This window comes from Hyperoodon ampullatus (assembly GCF_949752795.1).
Source record: "Hyperoodon ampullatus genome assembly, chromosome: X".
NCBI classification, from domain to species: domain Eukaryota; kingdom Metazoa; phylum Chordata; class Mammalia; order Artiodactyla; family Ziphiidae; genus Hyperoodon; species Hyperoodon ampullatus.
This window is the reverse complement of record NC_136913.1, coordinates 94949369-94966405: the sequence shown is the minus strand read 5'-3', so window position 1 is coordinate 94966405 and position 17037 is coordinate 94949369. Positions and strand designations below refer to the sequence as shown.

Genomic DNA, 17037 nt, shown 5'->3' with positions numbered 1-17037 from the left:
TTAGGTTCCGGCAAGCCTTTGGTCATAACATTTTTGTCAACTGATGAATACATAACTTTGTGTGTGTTTTGTTTAAAGAGACCTTGTTTAACATATATTATATTATTGGTTCATTCACATTGAACTCATGGCCAACAGTATGTGAGTTATAGCTCATGGCAGAACAAAGCTTACATAACACTGTATTTTCTCTGAAAGGCACATCACAGCCTTCTTGCACTTAGCAACACTAGAAAGCACTTCAGCGCTACACTTGGGGGCCAGTTCAAACAGAAATTATCAGCAAAAAGCACAAAAATGTGAAAATGTGGCACTAAAATAGACCATGAAAAGGACATTTGTCTACAGAATAAGAACTAAAAAAAGGAAGGCAGAGCATTGCCTTGTTTGACCTCAGCTGGGAATGTGCACATTGATTGAATTACATTTTCACCATTCTGTGCCAGTATTTTAAAAAATATTTTATTTATTTTAGTTATTTATTTTTTTGGCTGTGTCGGATCTCAGTTGAGGCGTGCAGGATCTTTCCTTGTGGCACGTGCTCTTCGTTGTGGTGCGCGGGCTTCTCTCTAGTTGTGGCATGCGGGTTTTCTCTCTCTAGTTGTGGTGCATGGGTTCTGTAGTTTGTGGCACATGGGCTCTCTCGTTGAAGCACACGAGCTCAGTAGTTGTGGCGAGCGGACTTAGTTGCCCTGTGGCATGTGGGATCTTAGCTCCTTGACCAGGGATCGAACCTGCGTCTCCTGCATTGGAAGGCAGGTTCTTTACTACTGGACCACCAGGGAAGTCCCCATTCTATGCTAGTATTAAGTTGGGGGTTACAAATGCATTTTAGCAAGTATGCAAATCCATAAGTATGAAACCTGTGAATAGTGAGGATCAGCTACATATGTTTTTGAGATACAATCTATAGAGCAGCGGTCCCCAACCTTTTTGGTTCCAGGGACTGGTTTTGTGGAAGACAATTTTTCCACATACCGGAGGCAGGGGATGGTTTTGGAATTATTCAAGCACATTACATCTATTGTGCACTTTATTTCTATTATTATTACATTGTAATATATAATGAAATAATTATACTACTCACCATAATGCAGAATCAGTGGGAGCCCTGAACTTGTTTTCCTGCAACTAGATGGTCCCATCTGGAGGTGATACGAGACAGTGAGACCTGAAGTGTGTTGCTTATGTCCAGTCTACTCTGTAAGATGCAGCTTAATTGTCACTTGCCACTCACTGATAGAGTTTTGATATGAATCTGCAAACAGTTGATTTATTATAGTCTCTGTGCAGTCAAACCTCTCTGCTAATGATAATCTGTACTTGCAGCCGCTCCCCAGTACTAGCTAGCATCACTGCCTCAGCTCCACCTCAGATCATCAGGCATTAGATTCTCATAAGAAGTGTGCAACCTAGATCCCTCGCATGTGCAGTTCACAGTAGGGTTCGCGCTCCTATGAGAATCTAATGCCACCACTGATCTGACAGGAGGCGGAGCTTAAGTGGTAATGGGAGCGATGGGGAGTGGCTGTAAATACAGATGAAGCTTCGCTCACTCGCCCACTGCTGACCTCCTGCTGTGTGGCCCAGTTCCTAACAGGCCACGGACCGGTATCGGTCTGTGGCCCGGGGATTGGGGACACCTGTTATAGAGGGAAACTGACGGGACTTCATGGTGGATTGAATGTAGGAAGTGAGAGTGGTGTCAAGGTGGACTCCTAGGTTTCTGAATGAGCAACTAAGTCAACAGTGGTACCATGCACAGGGGAGAGGCAGGTTTGTAAGGAGATGGTGAGTTCAATTTTGAACATGATAAGTTAGATATGGTGATTATTCATCCAAGAAGGGATGCCAATCAGACAATTCAATATATGAGACTGGAGCTCAGAGGACAGGTGTAAGGGAAAGACGGGTACTTGGGAGTGGACAGCATATATTATGCTAATGAAACATCTGCCTTTCCTCTGTCCAGAGTTGTATTCCAAAGCTTTTCAGCATTGTTGGAGAATGAAGGAAAACTGGTGCCTTTGCTTCCTAATCATTTGGTTTCTAAACTAACTTCAGAAAAAAGTGGTGGTGGGTGAAGATAGCTCACTTCTCCCCAGGGCACAGATTGGCAGGAAGGTCCATTATGGGAATCATGAACTCAGTGTTTGCTGCCCACTTATGTCTTTGATCCTTACATGCATTGTCCTAAAATAGGAATACAAAAATAGATCTCTACCTTACAGCATATACCTAGTGAAAAAGGTTCAAAAAACTCAGATGAATCTAAACTTTATAAAAGCCCAAGGAAAACAGATATCCCCAAACCTATATAAGCACTTGAAGAAAATATGAGAGGCTACATTTATAATTTGGGGGTAGGGAATACTGTCTTAAGCTTACTATGAACATCAGAAGTTAAAAAAGAAAAGAGTACCATGTTTGACCAGATAAAAAACATAAAACGTCCACATGGCCAAAGGTATAAACAAAGTAAAAAGGTAAGTGACAGAAAGGAGAAAACATTTGTCAGGCATGTAACAAAGGGTTAATATCCATTTTCTCTAAAGAACTCTTATAAAAATCAACAAGAAAAAGAAAAAAAACTTCAGTGGAAAAACAGGCAAAGGACACGAAGTGGCAGTTCACAGAACAAACACTATAAATTGTCATACTCACTAATGCTTAACCTTGACTGTTCATTTATTGAACAAATGTTTAGTGAGAAGCTACTACATGCCAAGCACTGTAATAGCTTCTGGAGATTCAGCAGTGAACAAAATATACAAAGTCTCTGCCTTATTGGAACTTACATTCCAATGAGTGGAGTCAAAGAGTAAAAATTGAGATATATAATGTATCAGTGGTGAAAAATGCCCTGAAACAAAATTAAGTGGTGAAGGGTGATAGAGAGTGATGTGGGAAGTGCCTTTTTTAGAAAGGATGGTGTGATGGTTAATTTTATATGTCAACTTTACTAGGCCATGTGGTGCCCTTATATTTAGTCAAACATTATTCTGGGTGTGTATGTGAAGGTCTTTTGGATGAGATTAACATTTGAACTGGTAGACTAGTAGACCAAATTGCCCTCCCTAATGTAGGTGGGCATCATCCAATCAGTTGAAGGCCTGAATAAGACAAAAATGTTGAGTAAGAGGGAACTCCTCCTGCTTGACTGTTTGAGCTGGACATTGGTCTTTTCCTGCATTTGAACTCAAACTGAAATGTTGGCTCTTCTTGGGTCTTGGGCCTGCTGGCCTTTGGACTGGAACTTATACCATGAGTTCTCCTGGTTCTCAGACTTTCTGACTTGGACTGGAACTATACCATTGGCTCTCCTGGGGCTCCAGCTTGCCTACTGCAGACCTTGGGACTTCTCAGCCTCCATAATTGTGTAAGCCAATTCCTTATGTTCTCTCGATAGATAAATAGATAAATGGATAGGTAGATAAATAGATGGATAGATAGATACTAACAATGCTATCTGGGCCATACACTCCCAATCCCCAGCCTTCCCCTCCCCATCCGCCATCTCCCTGCCTCTGTATTCTAGGCCTGGGCAGCCTAAGTATCTCTCCATCTCCTCTTCAACTCCAACCCTCACAAGGCCAAATGTGATTGGCCAGGACCCCAAGCCTTCTGCCCAAGTGGCTGTGGACCCTCTCCCACAGGCTGGGTGTGGGGCTTTACAAAGAGTCCTCGTCTCCTTCTTTTTCCCCCTTGCCTGTGGAAGTTTCCATGGCAACGGTCAAGCAGGCTACTAGGATATCTGCCTGAGAAGCCACCAGACACTCACTCTCAAGACTGATCAGTGCTTCAATTCGGCAAAGGACAGGCAACAAAACTCCCTGGGTCAGTTTGTGTTCTCTAAGAAGCAGATGCTGAGAGGGTGTTAGGAATGAGAGAGGTTTATTGGGGGTTAACACTTGTGAAAGATAAAGAGGGAGGAAACAGCGTTGGGCAGGGTAGTCTCCAGACATTGATAGGTATCTGACCCTCCTGAGAGGAAAGAAGGAAAAAAGCAGAGTTGGGCAGGCCTGTGATGTGGATCTGAAAGTCTTGGCCAATCTAGGGGAGAGCTGCAGAGGAAAGATAGTTCATTAGAGAAGTTCTGCAAAGGGTTGAAATGGCCAGGCTTGAGCATCCTCGCTGTGTTCAGTCATTGGCTAGAGGCTGGCCCAGAAGAGCATGGCTTCAGCTCAAATACTGCAGCAGATCCTGCAGGCACTGCAGGTGGGGTCTGTCAGGTAACTGTCTTCCTCACAGCTGAAAGGCAAATTCTTTCTTTTTTTAAAAGATAAATTTATTTATTTATTTATTATTATTTTATTTTTGGCCGCATTGGGTCTTCGTTGCTGCGCGTGGGCTTCCTCTAGTAGCAGCAAGCGGGGGCTACTCTTCATTGCGGTGCTCCGGCTTCTCATTGCGGTGACTTCTCTTGTTGCAGAGCACTGGCTCCAGGCGCGCGGGCTTCAGTAGTTGTGGCTCACAGGCTCTAGAGTGCAGGCTCAGTAGTTGTGGCGCACAGGCTTAGTTGCTCCACGGTATGTGGGATCTTCCCGGACCAGGGCTCGAACCCACGTCCCCTGCATTGGCAGGCGGGTTCTAAACCACTGCGCCACCAGGGAAATCCCGGGAAATTCTTTCTCGAAGGGTGAATTGAGCCATGTCCCTAGCTGCCACAACCTCTAACCTTTTCTAACCACCAAGAAAACTGCCAGCATGGTCCTATCTAGGCAGATCAGCCTAGATAATTTGAGGCAACACCTTGTGACACTTCCAAGACAGGGTTTGCAACCTGGACTGGTTTCCTCTACCTTACAAGGAGTGGGGGTGAAAGGGGGTTCCATCTTGTACTGCTGTATTTTCCCCTCCAGATATTAGCCCAAGCTTCACCCTCAATTGAGATATATATAGTGAACATGCTTCTCCATGTTTACCTTTGGCTCTAGGAGCCTTCCATCCAGGGAGGTAAGGAATAAGATGTTGACAAGATGTATGATAAGTGGGCCATATATACACCGAGTGCACGGGCAGCTAAGTCTCCCTCAGGCTTGGCTCTAAGAATGTACAACATAGCAATTATAGCAATCGCTACCATTGGTGAAGTGCCTGTAATTCTGATATCATGATGGTTAAGAATCATAAAGGCCTGGTTTTGAATCTGTCTTTGCCACTGAGTGGCCTTGGACAAGTGACTATCTCTCCAAGCTTCAATTTCCTCATTTGTGAAATGGTCATGACAATAATACTTATCTCATAAGGCTAATTTGAGGTCAAATGAGATAATAATGCATGTAAGGTGCTCAGCACAGCCGGACACATGTAAGTGCTTAATGATGGTCAGCTATATTATTACTGTGTACCAAGCACAGTACAGCTGTATCTAATTCGGGTCTCACAATAACCTTGCAATGTAAGTACTATTATCTCCCTTTTATAGATGAGGAAGTGGAGGCTCTGGTGGAGGATTAGAAACTTGCTGAAGGATCACACAACTAGCAATTGGCAAGTCTGTAATTCACCTCCAGGTCTCTTTGACTCTAGAGTCCAGACCCATTTGCTCACACCAAACTACCTTCCAGAGTTTTCTTTGGCTACTGCCAAAGGGCCTCTGCAGTCTCATAAGCAGCATGGGGCAGAAATGGGGTTTGGGAGTGTTCTCAGCCCACTGACAACTAGGTGAGACAGCAGTAGTGGAATGAAAACCATTTATCACAGTGAACAGGAGTCAAAAAAACATATAATCAGTAAGCTATTTGGGTGCTTGTATGCTGGGCTAATTTATATTCCATGATAAATGACATATATGAGTTCGCCTTCTGCAAAGTATAGTTTGAGGGGCACCAAAAGTCCCTCTGATCTTCAAATCAAACTCCTCCCATCCCTCACACACAAAATATATGTCTGAAGACTCAAGATTAGTAAGCCATTCCTTTGAGTTATGGTATTGTTCCAGCTGCTTCCAGACAACATACAACCGCAAGACACAAAAGCCAAACATCTCCATGGTGAGTTTATGAGTTAACCAACTTAACTTGAAAGCGGAGGGTGGAGACTGCGAGAATGGTTCTTAGGGCAAGTAGTTTGGATGGGATGGGAAGGGGGATTTGAGGGGATGGCAGGATAGGGCCAGGGTTTGAAACTCCGGGGATCTTGGGAAGCATAACAATGTAGGGCCCCAGAAGGTTGGGAGAAAGGGGCACATGGGAGGAGGTCCCCCATTACTAGTTTTGCCACTGGTCTCCCAGGGATTTGTGTGTGTGTGTGTGTGTGTGTGTGTGTGTGTGTGTATACACACACACATACATATGTATATATGTATATTTTAGCTGCAGTTCTTATTCTAAGATGTAAGGGCTTCCTTAACTGCCATGCAGTGATTATAAATTTCCTATCCAAGGGAGGCTAAATTTTCTGGTTTCTCTCTCCCACTTCCTCCCCTTTTATTTTCAGTTGTTTGGAAGGCAAAATTATCCAACTGCCCCTCCGCCTCCCCCCACCTAATTTCTCTTCTGGTCCCTTCTCCCAGGCTTGCCTTTTGCACAAGCCACATCCAGAGCCAATGAATGAGATTGGACCTGGACCACTGGGAATCCTGGGTGCCACTGATGGACAGATGAGCTTATTAGAGAAAACGTTCCCAAAGGCACTTTCAGAATTGACACAAAATGTTGGGGAAAAGAGCAGGCTGGCCACGTCAGGCAGCTCGGGGCTCCAAGGTGGACTGCAGCACCCGCACTTGGTAAATGTTGCAGACTCCTGTTGCTGATATCTTGCCCTTGAGTAAGAGAACTGGAATCAATAATGTTCAGGCCCATGTTTTTTCCCTTTGCAGAAAGACCTCTCAAAAATACATCTGTGAATTGCTATCCTTGTTTCTTTTTAAATGCCCTGAATCTCCTTTTACAGTTTTTTTTTTTAAAGCCATCTCTATCTGTATCGATCTAATCTTAGGCTTTTTGTGGAGCTGGTTAAGTCCTGCAAAGTCAGTGGCAAGATTTAAAATGAGTGTCTGGTTGTGGACAGCAGTCCAGATCAATTGATTTTAACCTAAAAGAAACAGAATTTGGGGAGAGAGAGAAGCCAATAGCCAAGCAAAAGAAAAAAAAAAATAGAACCATTGTATTTGTGTAGCACTTAGCACTTTTCAAAATATTCTCCCATTTGTTGTCTAATTTGATCCTCACAACCTCCTGGTGGGCCAGATTGGGCAAATCTCCACTCAACAGCAGAAGACAGAGGCCCAGAGTGACTCACCTAAGGCCACAGAGCAACATCAGGGACACAACAGCCTTAGAATACAGGTCTCCTTTGGGACCGGGACCAGGATTTACACCTTAAGAGCCCACCATAGCCTATTTTTTTTTTTTTTGGCCACTCTGTGCAGCTTGCTGAAGCTTAGTTCCCCGACCAGGGATTGAACCCACACCCTCGGCAGTGAAAGCTCGGAGTCCTAACCACTGGACCGCCAGGGGATTCCCAACTGGGAGGGTTGAATGCAGATGTTTGGGGTGTCCAAGGAGGGAGGGAAAGAGAAAAAACATATGAAATTCACTTAAAATAGGTTAAAATACAGTGCACGTGGTAGGAAACCATGTTCAAAAATGGTTCTGCTGGAATGCATTCTCAGTTCTCTGTTTGCACATCTGAAACAGGGCAGCCTCCTTCCTGTTTCAACTTCATTGCCACACATCCTATTCCCAGATTCTGCCTAAAGACTAGCCTAAAGAGTTGCTTTCTTAGCTTTGAACTCCGGGTACAAGATAAGGAATGGGAGGAAAACAGGGCTGCCCTTCATGGTCCTCCACAAATACAACATGCCTGAGAGGAAGTTTTTGATCTTTTCTAAGCCAAGGTGACATCACTGACACGACACTACTTTTTAGAAGCTGACTCTACCCGCCCCACCCACTAGAAAGTGATGGTGAAAATATTATGCTTCCTCTATTTTCATGCTTTCCAAACTGCTGGTACAATCTATTAGGAAATTGTAAAAATCAATTCAGCAGGCTATGAACAGCATTTTTAAAAATTAATAACATGAAGTAGAAAATGGTAGAAACACATTGCAAGTAGTAAGCATGAGTTTTATTTTTGATATATAATTTTTATTAGTTTGCTATATGTACATGTATTTGTATACTGGGTTGTGACATTTTACGCTTCTTACTGTGGGTTACAGCAAAACTTTGAAAACCACTGATCTAGAGGGTATATATACTTCAACCCCAGATGTAGTCTGTATCCTAAGACCCTCCATCTGACACATTATTCCAACAATATTCTACAGTTCCTTTTTAGTGCTTCTCTAGGAAGCAAGACTGATGTATAGAGCCCCCTGATAGTCACCGAGCAATTTTTTGTATAGAAAGATGCATTTGACAAAGAAGGGCAAATATTTAATAGAATACAGCAGAGTTTGGTAGCAAGTGTTTTGATGAAATATTTTTATTGTAGAGACAACTGTTAAATAAAAAAGCTAAATATGCCCTACCATCTTCCCCTAAATATGTAAGATTATATTAAAGCACATCCATGCTTATCTTTTCTATCCTATATTAAATCAAATTATAACAAAAATCAGCAAATGAAGTCCCCTGCTAACAAATTTCCTACATTAGTAATTTCGGGCAAGTCAATCCAGCAACATTCCAGAATAAAAGAACTCACGGTACCTTCTTGGCTTTTGTTTGACTTCTTGCTCCTTTCCCAAACACTGCATTTACCCTTTAACCTCATTGGGAGTATCTTTTAAGACACATTACATACATTACTAGGGAATTTCCAAAAACTAGGAAAATGCTGATTCCAATTCACCAAAGCACTTACATGCTTAAATAAGGTCTGCAGCTCTTCCAGCCTTATGAGCTAGACATGAAATGCAAATAACTTGGTGACAGAGTTTGTCATGAGTCATTAGCCTCTTAAGCTTACAGTCTTTTCCTTCCACGAATGCCTACAAATTTACATGGAGTAGATTCCTAACCATTTTTATCTAGGCAAAATTCATTACTGTATTTCATCAATCTAAGATGCCATCAATTGTAAGACTCATCAGTATTTTACGAACCACTGGGAAAAGAAAAAAGGCCAATTAAAGTATGCTTTAGCATCAGTTTAAAACACACCAATTTCAGGGATATTAAATTGTGAAAAATACGTGCCTCATTGAAGAGATGAAATACAGGAGCTGATTTTAAAGGCTGTTGCCTCTTCTCACTCCTCAAGTGTCTGCCGACATATTTTTAATGTAGAATTAAAGTTAATGGGACCGTTTTTTTTTCTGAAAATGAACTTTTGGTTTCACTGCCTTCTGGATATAATATTTTGGCTAGTTTTTCAAGGTTGAAATTTCCAACATTTTACCAAAAACGTCACTGTTACTTCAAACAGATGATCTCAGGAATGTGAATATTTGGTAGGAAAAGAGGAAGAACGAGGTAGACTAGAGAAAAGACAAAGTCCAAGTTGTCAACCATTGTTTTCAACATTCTAACTTAAAATTTTTAATAAAAACGTTATATTGTAAAAAGGAACAACCAACTGTTCTGGAGCCTTAAAAAAATCAAGAGACCTTAAACCAGGCTTGAGAAAACTCTTACAAGGCAAATTTTATTTTTTCAAGTTACAAAAATATGTCCATGTCAAAAATACAGTCTAGTCCATGTAAGAGTAGTTCCAGCCATTTAAAAGTTATACAGAATTTGGAAAAAGCAACTCATATACAAGTCTTAAAACACTGAATTTATGAACAGTATACAACCACTCATTTCAGTTATTGCTTGTTATATGCAGCTTTTACTTGAAACTGTTCCTCTTAAGGGAAAGGGCAATATTTGGGCAATCTGATTGATTGTTTTTTCTAAAGCTGTGGTTTTAAAAAGCCAATCCAAAATTAGAATAAACTTACTTTGAGTAGAATATAATGTGTAAATTTTAGTCAGTACTACAAGAAGGTAGGAAGGTGTGGTCTAAATTTCAGTTCCATCCCCTTCTACTTAATTCTATTTTGCTAATATATCAGAAATGTAATGTGTAGTTTGCGACAAGAGTAAATGAATCACCAATTTTCAAATTAAATGACAAGAAACATTAACTTTGAGTTGCAATGTAGAAACAAAGCTGGCACACCTAGTGTAAAAACATGAAAACAATAAATTCAAGAATGGAGAAACATTTAAAGCTTAACCAAAAACCAAAGCTAGATTTCTCTTTAGATGTTGAGACATAAAATGAATGAACTGGTTCTTTTGAAGTTTATGGGCTTATGAAGATCTGCTGTTCTGTTTTCTCTAAAAAGACAAAGTGTTAGCCACATAACAGGAACATGTTTTATAACAGATCTATTTGCTCAATGCCATATGGAAGAACAAATCATGAGATTAAATAATTTTAAGTAGTAAAAAGACCATGCAGTTGACAGTGTAAACACAGAGAACAAATCACTCACTTTGGGGGTGGGTAGTACATAGGAGACTTTTGGCCTGAAGTTCACATGGAAGACTCAGAAGTTAAGGGTCCCAAAGAGGGAGTGATGGCTTTGTTTCCAACTTTCCTGTCGGACCCTGTTGCAGGGTCAGGCTTATTGCTGACATTTCACCCCCATAAGTTCTTGAATAAACGGAGACATATACTGTGATAAGTATGAGGTGAACTGGAAAAATCTTTAAAAATAATTCTTAGAACAAAAGTGGCCTTCGTGACCATTTGGTTAGGATACTTATTACTTTAATGACTTAAATCCTAAAATTAGGCTACATTTTTAGAATGTAGAGGTAGAAACAAGTACCAAAAGTGTACCGTTTGGCCACCCCGCCTTGCTTTTGGCCAACCTCAGATCTCTACACTTCTCACTTCTCATTCTCCCATTAGAACTCTTAGTACTACTACGATTTACTATCTAAAGTGACAGACCTGGAGCTGCCAAGAAAAAGCTTTCTTAAGAAGCAGCCGCATAGCACAGGGAGATTAGCTCGGTGCTTTGTGACCGCCTGGAGGGGTGGGATAGGGAGGGTGGGAGGGAGGGAGACGCAAGAGGGAAGGGATATGGGAACAGATGTATATGTATGAGTGATCCTCTTTGTTATAAAGCAGAAACTAATAAAAAATTAAAAAACAAAACAAAAAAAAGAAGTTTTGCTTTTAAGCCACTGATTGTATCTAACACTCAGGTATCAATCGAGAACATTTTACACCTCTCTAGTAGATTAATTCACTTAAGAAAACATGCCAACATAAAAAAAAAAACACCTACATTACTTAACATAAAAAGACTACTGAACATCTCTACATGCCATTCTAGTATGTCAGAGTACTTATGTAAACCTAAATTAGTAATGTGTTCATTGAACTGATTTGAAAAAGCCTCATATTTAAACTGCATTACCAGTGTTTACCAAAAATAGGTACATGTTGTACTACAAAATTAGCCTAATAAAAAAAAAAAAACACTCCACCTTCCTCGCAGAGAGTTACATTGTGCTGATATCCCATAGACAGTACTATAAAAGGATTTCATTTTTGCAATACACTGGGCTCACAGTGAGTATATTAGTACAGAGACCATGGGTTTAATGTTACTGTAAGAATGTCATTAGTGAAACGTATATAAGGCATGTAGAAAACTAACATTAAAGCTCTTAAGGGCAATGATCTAAACTGGCAGCTGCTAGAAAAGGTGCCGCTAGGAATAAAAAATATTAAAGAAATTTAGTTTCAGCACATATTAGTTTTTAATGCTTCCACAATGCAATGAACTACTTCTTATAAGTTTCTACTGCTGGAACTAATGGACCAAAAGAGAATGGACTTTTGCGCCCTTTAGCAACTAGCCCAATCTTGAAAACGGAAGCAGTCGCTTACAATCTTCCACACGGTATTGTTAGGAGTAGACTGAGCAGTCAGCAGGAAGTTCTGGTTGAAGTAGTGTTGTCTGTTTCCATCAAACTTCACAGTTCCACTGGTCACCACAAGAACTGTAGCCTGGGCCTGAGTAGCTTGCTCTTCACCCACACAAAAAAAGAGAAGAGGTTGGGTTCTCTCTCTAAGTAAGCAGATTTTCAGGTTTAAACTACACTGCCTAAAATTTAACACTAAAAAAAGTTTCATCAACTTTCTTTACTTTGCACATTATCTTGAGCATGTGCACCCAAAGCCAGAAAACTCAATCATCATTTCAAAGATATTAACATTATTTTCAGTCCAGAAAGATTTTGGGTGCTCTAAAGTTTAAAAATAAAAAGCTTATATCTAGAATAGGACCATCTGGTTGCTGTATTTATAATTATTTCATTGGGTTTCTAAAAGAGTTTTGTCGTATTTTGCTTCTTAAGCTTTCTTTTCAAGAACCATAAAGGAAAAAAAAAAATCACTCAACTACTACTTAAGATGCTTAGGACCCCACCTAGAGGTTAATCTTATAAACTGCATCAATCTACTACCTTGAATCAAATTGTGTCTTGCCAAAAGTCATCCTTTCACATAACAGAGTGAATTTCTATGAAATTTTAATAGGTTGTAAGATAATAAAACACATTAATCAGAGATAAGGTATAATTTTTCTCTGGAGACATTTCAAGGTACAGAAGGCAACAATTTATTTAGGGAAAATAGTCGTTCCTCTCCATTAACAAAAATCATATTAAGGCTCAATTTGTCACATGACTTTTACTAAGCCACAATCACTCAATCCACCAAAACCTACTAGTGGTCCTCTGGAGAGAGATACATCTAAAGGAAGACCAAAAGTTTGATTTGACAGCTAAATTCTTCATATTTAATTTGCTCAAAAAAATAATTATTTCTACCACTGAAAGTCGCTAGCTGCTTTTGGTGTTAAAGTTCACTGCTCACTAAAGGAAAACAAAGGAAGTATCTTAAAAGACCATGATCTTACCATGAACTGGCTGGCAATCTAGCATATTGACCTGAAACTCACTAGAAGGCAATGAGTCAAAAAACTTAGTCAGGGCTTCCAGCCCTGTTACAACATTTCCATTCCATACTAAAGTGGCCTTGTCCAGATACAGCCTGCTTAGTGCCTAAAAAGAAAGAAAAAAGAAAAAAAGGGAAAGTTTTTTTGTTTCTGGGTAAGTATTTTATAGAAATGGATTGAAAGGTTACAGGTAGTATCTAAACATTTTTATTGTTCTTCCTCCATCTCTCCTTCCCTTGCCCCCTCTCATGGGAAGACAGTGTCAACAAGGTATGTGCCTTATAACGTTGGCCTTAAATAGACATTATCCTGCTTTTAATAAACTAGGCAGCTAGCGAAATACTTTTTTTTCATATTTCACTTTAGCCACACTGAGAAAACTGTGTATCAAACTGGAAGATAGTTTTTTTTTAAAGTTTTGCTCTCTGTATTAAAATAAATTAAATGATCACACGTTTCAAGCTCATGCAGCCCCGAACCAGTTTTAATCTCCCTCCCTTTTCTAATCCTGTGAATTAACAAACTTGTCAATCAGGCCCTACCTGTACACTTCAATCCTAGTGTTTATATACATGTGAGTTATTTAATGTTTGAACCATTTCATGTTGTATGTGTTAGGAAGCATTCGTTTCTCTTACCACTATGGAAATAGCATATTTAGTTCAAAAGAATCAGGAGTACTTGCTAAAGCAGAGTCTTTGATAAGTCAAGTAAGTTAAAGCTCAAATAAGGCAGAATTCAAGAGTTAACTTTTTAGTCCCAGGAGTCAGTCACAGGAATTTAGTGTGTCACAGGACACATTTGCTTAGCTCTAAAATTTAACTTTGATTAAAGGGCCAACACACAGCTGGACTCTGGAAATGAACTATGTTTCCTTTTTTTTTGGGGGGGGGGCTACTTTGTCTTTGAAGGCACCAAGGCACAATAAACGTCCATTGTTACATCGCTTGCCCCGTCCCTTGTCATCAAACGTCAGTATCAAGAACTTTTTAATCTTCTGCCTTAACAAAATAGTTTTTAGAGATACTAACTTCTGTGCCTACAGCGTAGACAAAGTTCTCTAAGACACAGTCCTATTCTGATAAGAGACCTAGGCAAGGCTCTCGAGCACATACTGAAATAGTTACTTAGAAGATATGGCTCAGGGATAAATCACAATGAAAAAAGCTGATGAAGTCAGAACTTGCTCTGCTGAAGACTAAAAGTATCCAAGCCATGCAGATTCTGTTTGTGAGTGCCAGCTACAGCTGTGAGCTTTAATTGAAAATTATCAATTAATATATGAATTTAAAGGGGCAAATCAGGGAACAGTCCCTGTAATGCAGACCCCCTTCACTAGCATTAATACTATTTGAACCATATTGTTATACAATGAAAGGAACAAAATGTAACATATTTAAGTAAATATACGTTGGGTCCCATGATAAGTGCAGTAGTTAAATTAATTCCCATTTACCACCCTAAAAAAAAATGAGGTTAAGAGAGGTTAGCAACTTTCCCAAGGTCACAGAGCTTGGCAAACACAAAGCTGGGGTATGATTCCAGAGTCCACACTTCCATAATGCCATACCAACCCTTCCTTAAGCAATGTGCTTTTAAAGAACACAGCTATCACTTATGCAAGTCAGATGAATGGCTGGATCAGAAAAAAAAAAGAAAGAAAGAACTGGTATTTAATAAAGAGTAGTAGTCTATAACACTCACCTGTCTTCTCTTGTCCATTGTCTCATAGTAAATATTGACAAATTCCTCAGCAGTTTTGCATGCCTGATCTACATAAGTTTTAAATTCCTACAAGAAAAATTTCATTAAAGTGTACATTACCACCCCTCCAATCCCTCACAAACACAAAATCACCAACAAAAGCTGATGATTTATTTCAATCACTTTGTAGCTCCATACACAGTCCACATTTTTCCACATAAATTTGAACATTTTTAACGTTAGGGCTCAAGTTTCCAATTTTCATTCTTTTTAAGGAGGTGACTTTAGGACATATTCATCCTTGATTAGTCAATTTCACTTTTTTTCTTACTTTAAATATAAATTTATAATCTTTGCTTGGCAACTGGTACTTTAGGCTTCCAGTATTTTACAAAACATTTACCTTAATAAAAATTATGCGGTCTGAACCTTAAAAAAAAGAGAGAGACGGGGCGGGGGGCGGGCGCGGATTGCCACTGAATAAATTAGGAAACAAGCGAGAAGTTATTCAAAAGTAGTTGAATGGGAAAAAAAATAGAATAAGTTCAATGAACTTGTTTGAAAAGCTAGGTACTTAGGAAACGTCCTCACATTACGCAAAAATTCACCGGCGTTTGTACAGGATTTTAAAACCGAAGCAAATAAATGCTGTTGCAGTTTTCTCCTTCAGGAAGATTAAGTACTTTCTTCCCCAGCCATTTACCAGCCCAGCCTGTTATTTGAATGAAGAACTAGTTTCGTTTCTGTCTCAGGCAACTGAAAGTTATTTAGATCGAGAAAAGATTAGATTACAAGCCATAAGCAACAGACCCCAACATTCCGGACTCTCGCTAGTTCCCATCTCAGGTTCCTTTCCAGGATCGGAAAAGCGACTTCACGGCCCTGGAGGTGGGGGGTCGGGGGACAGTGGGGGCTGCAGAGAGCGGGCCCCGCCCCCGGCACCTGGCGGGCCGGACCCTGATTCGCCGCTTGACCACGTGACCAGCAGCCAGCCCGCCCCAGAACCCCTCCCCTCAGCCGCCCGCGCCCGGGCACCCTGCCGCGGCCGGGGCACTCACCATGGACGTGGCCATCGGGTAGTTGAAAGCAGCGTGTTCCCCCAGTGACGGATTCTCAGCGTCCTGTCCTGTACAGCTCTGTTGGCTGCGGGATGATCAAATACTTAGGAAGACAGAGAAACCCGCCAAACCCACAGAATTCTCTGCCCGCCCATTCTCTTCCGGAAGCAACTCGGTCCGCTGTTAAAAGCACCCCGATGTACCAACCTTAAGTTCAATTCTCTTCAGTTCCGACCGTACCCTCCCGTCCGCTTTAGGTATTCACTCGTTTGATACTTATTAACTTAGTTTGGAAGAAAAAAACACTCTGCTTTTGTAGCTGGACAATTTTAACAAAGTATCCATTTCTCCAACGTGCCCAAGGACAGCAAAAAAAAGGCCTATTTAAGGCGTCCAATGGGGAGACTCCTTTGCTCCAGGAGGTGGGGCCAGGGCTAGGTGAACACCAGCGAGGAACGCTAGGAGACCTGCCTGACCTGTAGCTAACAGGAAAAAAGGGTGGAGCTTGAGGAAAAGCGTGCAACCTTACTGCGCATGCCTGGTAGACAAAGGGCTTAGAGTTCTGGAACCTTCTGGAAAAATCAATCTTCACCGAATTAAACCCCAGCATCTCAGTCGTAGTCCTAAAATCATTCGCAATTTTGATTTGGCACTATTCTGTGGAAAAGGTTCGTTTAGTTCTATTCTGAAAGGTCTTGCAGACCTCAAATGAAGATTAGTCTCTAGGGCTATTCACCACCTTCCGCAACGCACCCTCTAAAAATATTTAAAATTGTACCGAGTGGTGACCGCAAGCAAGGTACTTTTCTAAGCATTTGAACCCCATATTCACTTCTTACAGTTACGCTATGAGGTAATCATCTCTGTTATATAGTTAAGACAGAATGATTAAGTAACCTGCTTAGGGTCACAAACTGGGATTCAAGCTCAAGCAATTTAACTACCACTACAACCGGACTCGACTCCCCAGCGTCCTTCAAAACCGCTCATCTCAAAGTCCCCAACAAATCCGATATCTCGATAGTCCTACTACCTGTGGCTGGTGTGTGGCTGCTCACGATTAGGACCATCACCACTTTGTTGGTGATCTTTTCTGGCTTCTTGAGACAAGTCACTCGATCGTTTCATACCTGAATCTGAATTTTCTCCAGCGGCCTCTCCTCCTGTTTCCTCTGGCTCTAGGCAGCAGCTTCCCAGCATGCCCTGCGCCCTGCTCTGAGCCCCGTTTACTGCGTCACTTCCGGTGGTGTCTTCCGCTTGAAACCTGACTCCTCTGAGGTGGTCTCACTCGCTACTTGTTTGCTACTGAGTCTCAATGCATCGCCGGCACCGCCCTCCACATCTTCTCTGGCC

The 17037-nt window shown here is 41.0% G+C and overlaps 1 protein-coding gene across 3 annotated transcripts; it reads right to left on the bottom strand.

The window, feature by feature from the left end:
* Window positions 1-11710: 11710 nt before the first annotated feature.
* Window positions 11711-15970, bottom strand: NXT2 (nuclear transport factor 2 like export factor 2). 3 transcript variants are annotated; one of them, XM_079726947.1, is made up of 5 exons: window positions 15892-15970; window positions 15685-15769; window positions 14627-14713; window positions 12884-13028; window positions 11711-11990 (listed from the first exon to the last, which is right to left on the bottom strand). In XM_079726947.1, the coding sequence occupies exons 2-5, from the start codon at window positions 15697-15699 to the stop codon at window positions 11809-11811; spliced, it is 429 nt and encodes a 142-aa protein (XP_079583073.1). In that variant the 5' UTR covers window positions 15700-15769; window positions 15892-15970; the 3' UTR covers window positions 11711-11808. The 3 variants fall into 3 exon arrangements, with proteins under 3 accessions (XP_079583073.1, XP_079583074.1, XP_079583075.1); XM_079726948.1 differs by lacking the exon at window positions 15892-15970 and having other exon boundaries at window positions 15685-15822; XM_079726949.1 differs by lacking the exons at window positions 15685-15769; window positions 15892-15970 and adding an exon at window positions 15437-15514.
* Between the last annotated feature and the right edge of the window lie 1067 nt (window positions 15971-17037).

Excerpts from the sequence above, each read along its gene's own strand:
- NXT2 (XM_079726947.1), bottom strand. Across the intron at positions 13,029-14,626 it reads CAATGGACAAGAGAAGACAG|GCACTAAGCAGGCTGTATCT; the intron begins GTGAGTGTTATA and ends CTTTCTTTTTAG. Across the intron at positions 11,991-12,883 it reads AGATTGCCAGCCAGTTCATG|AGCAAGCTACTCAGGCCCAG; the intron begins GTAAGATCATGG and ends GTGTGGGTGAAG.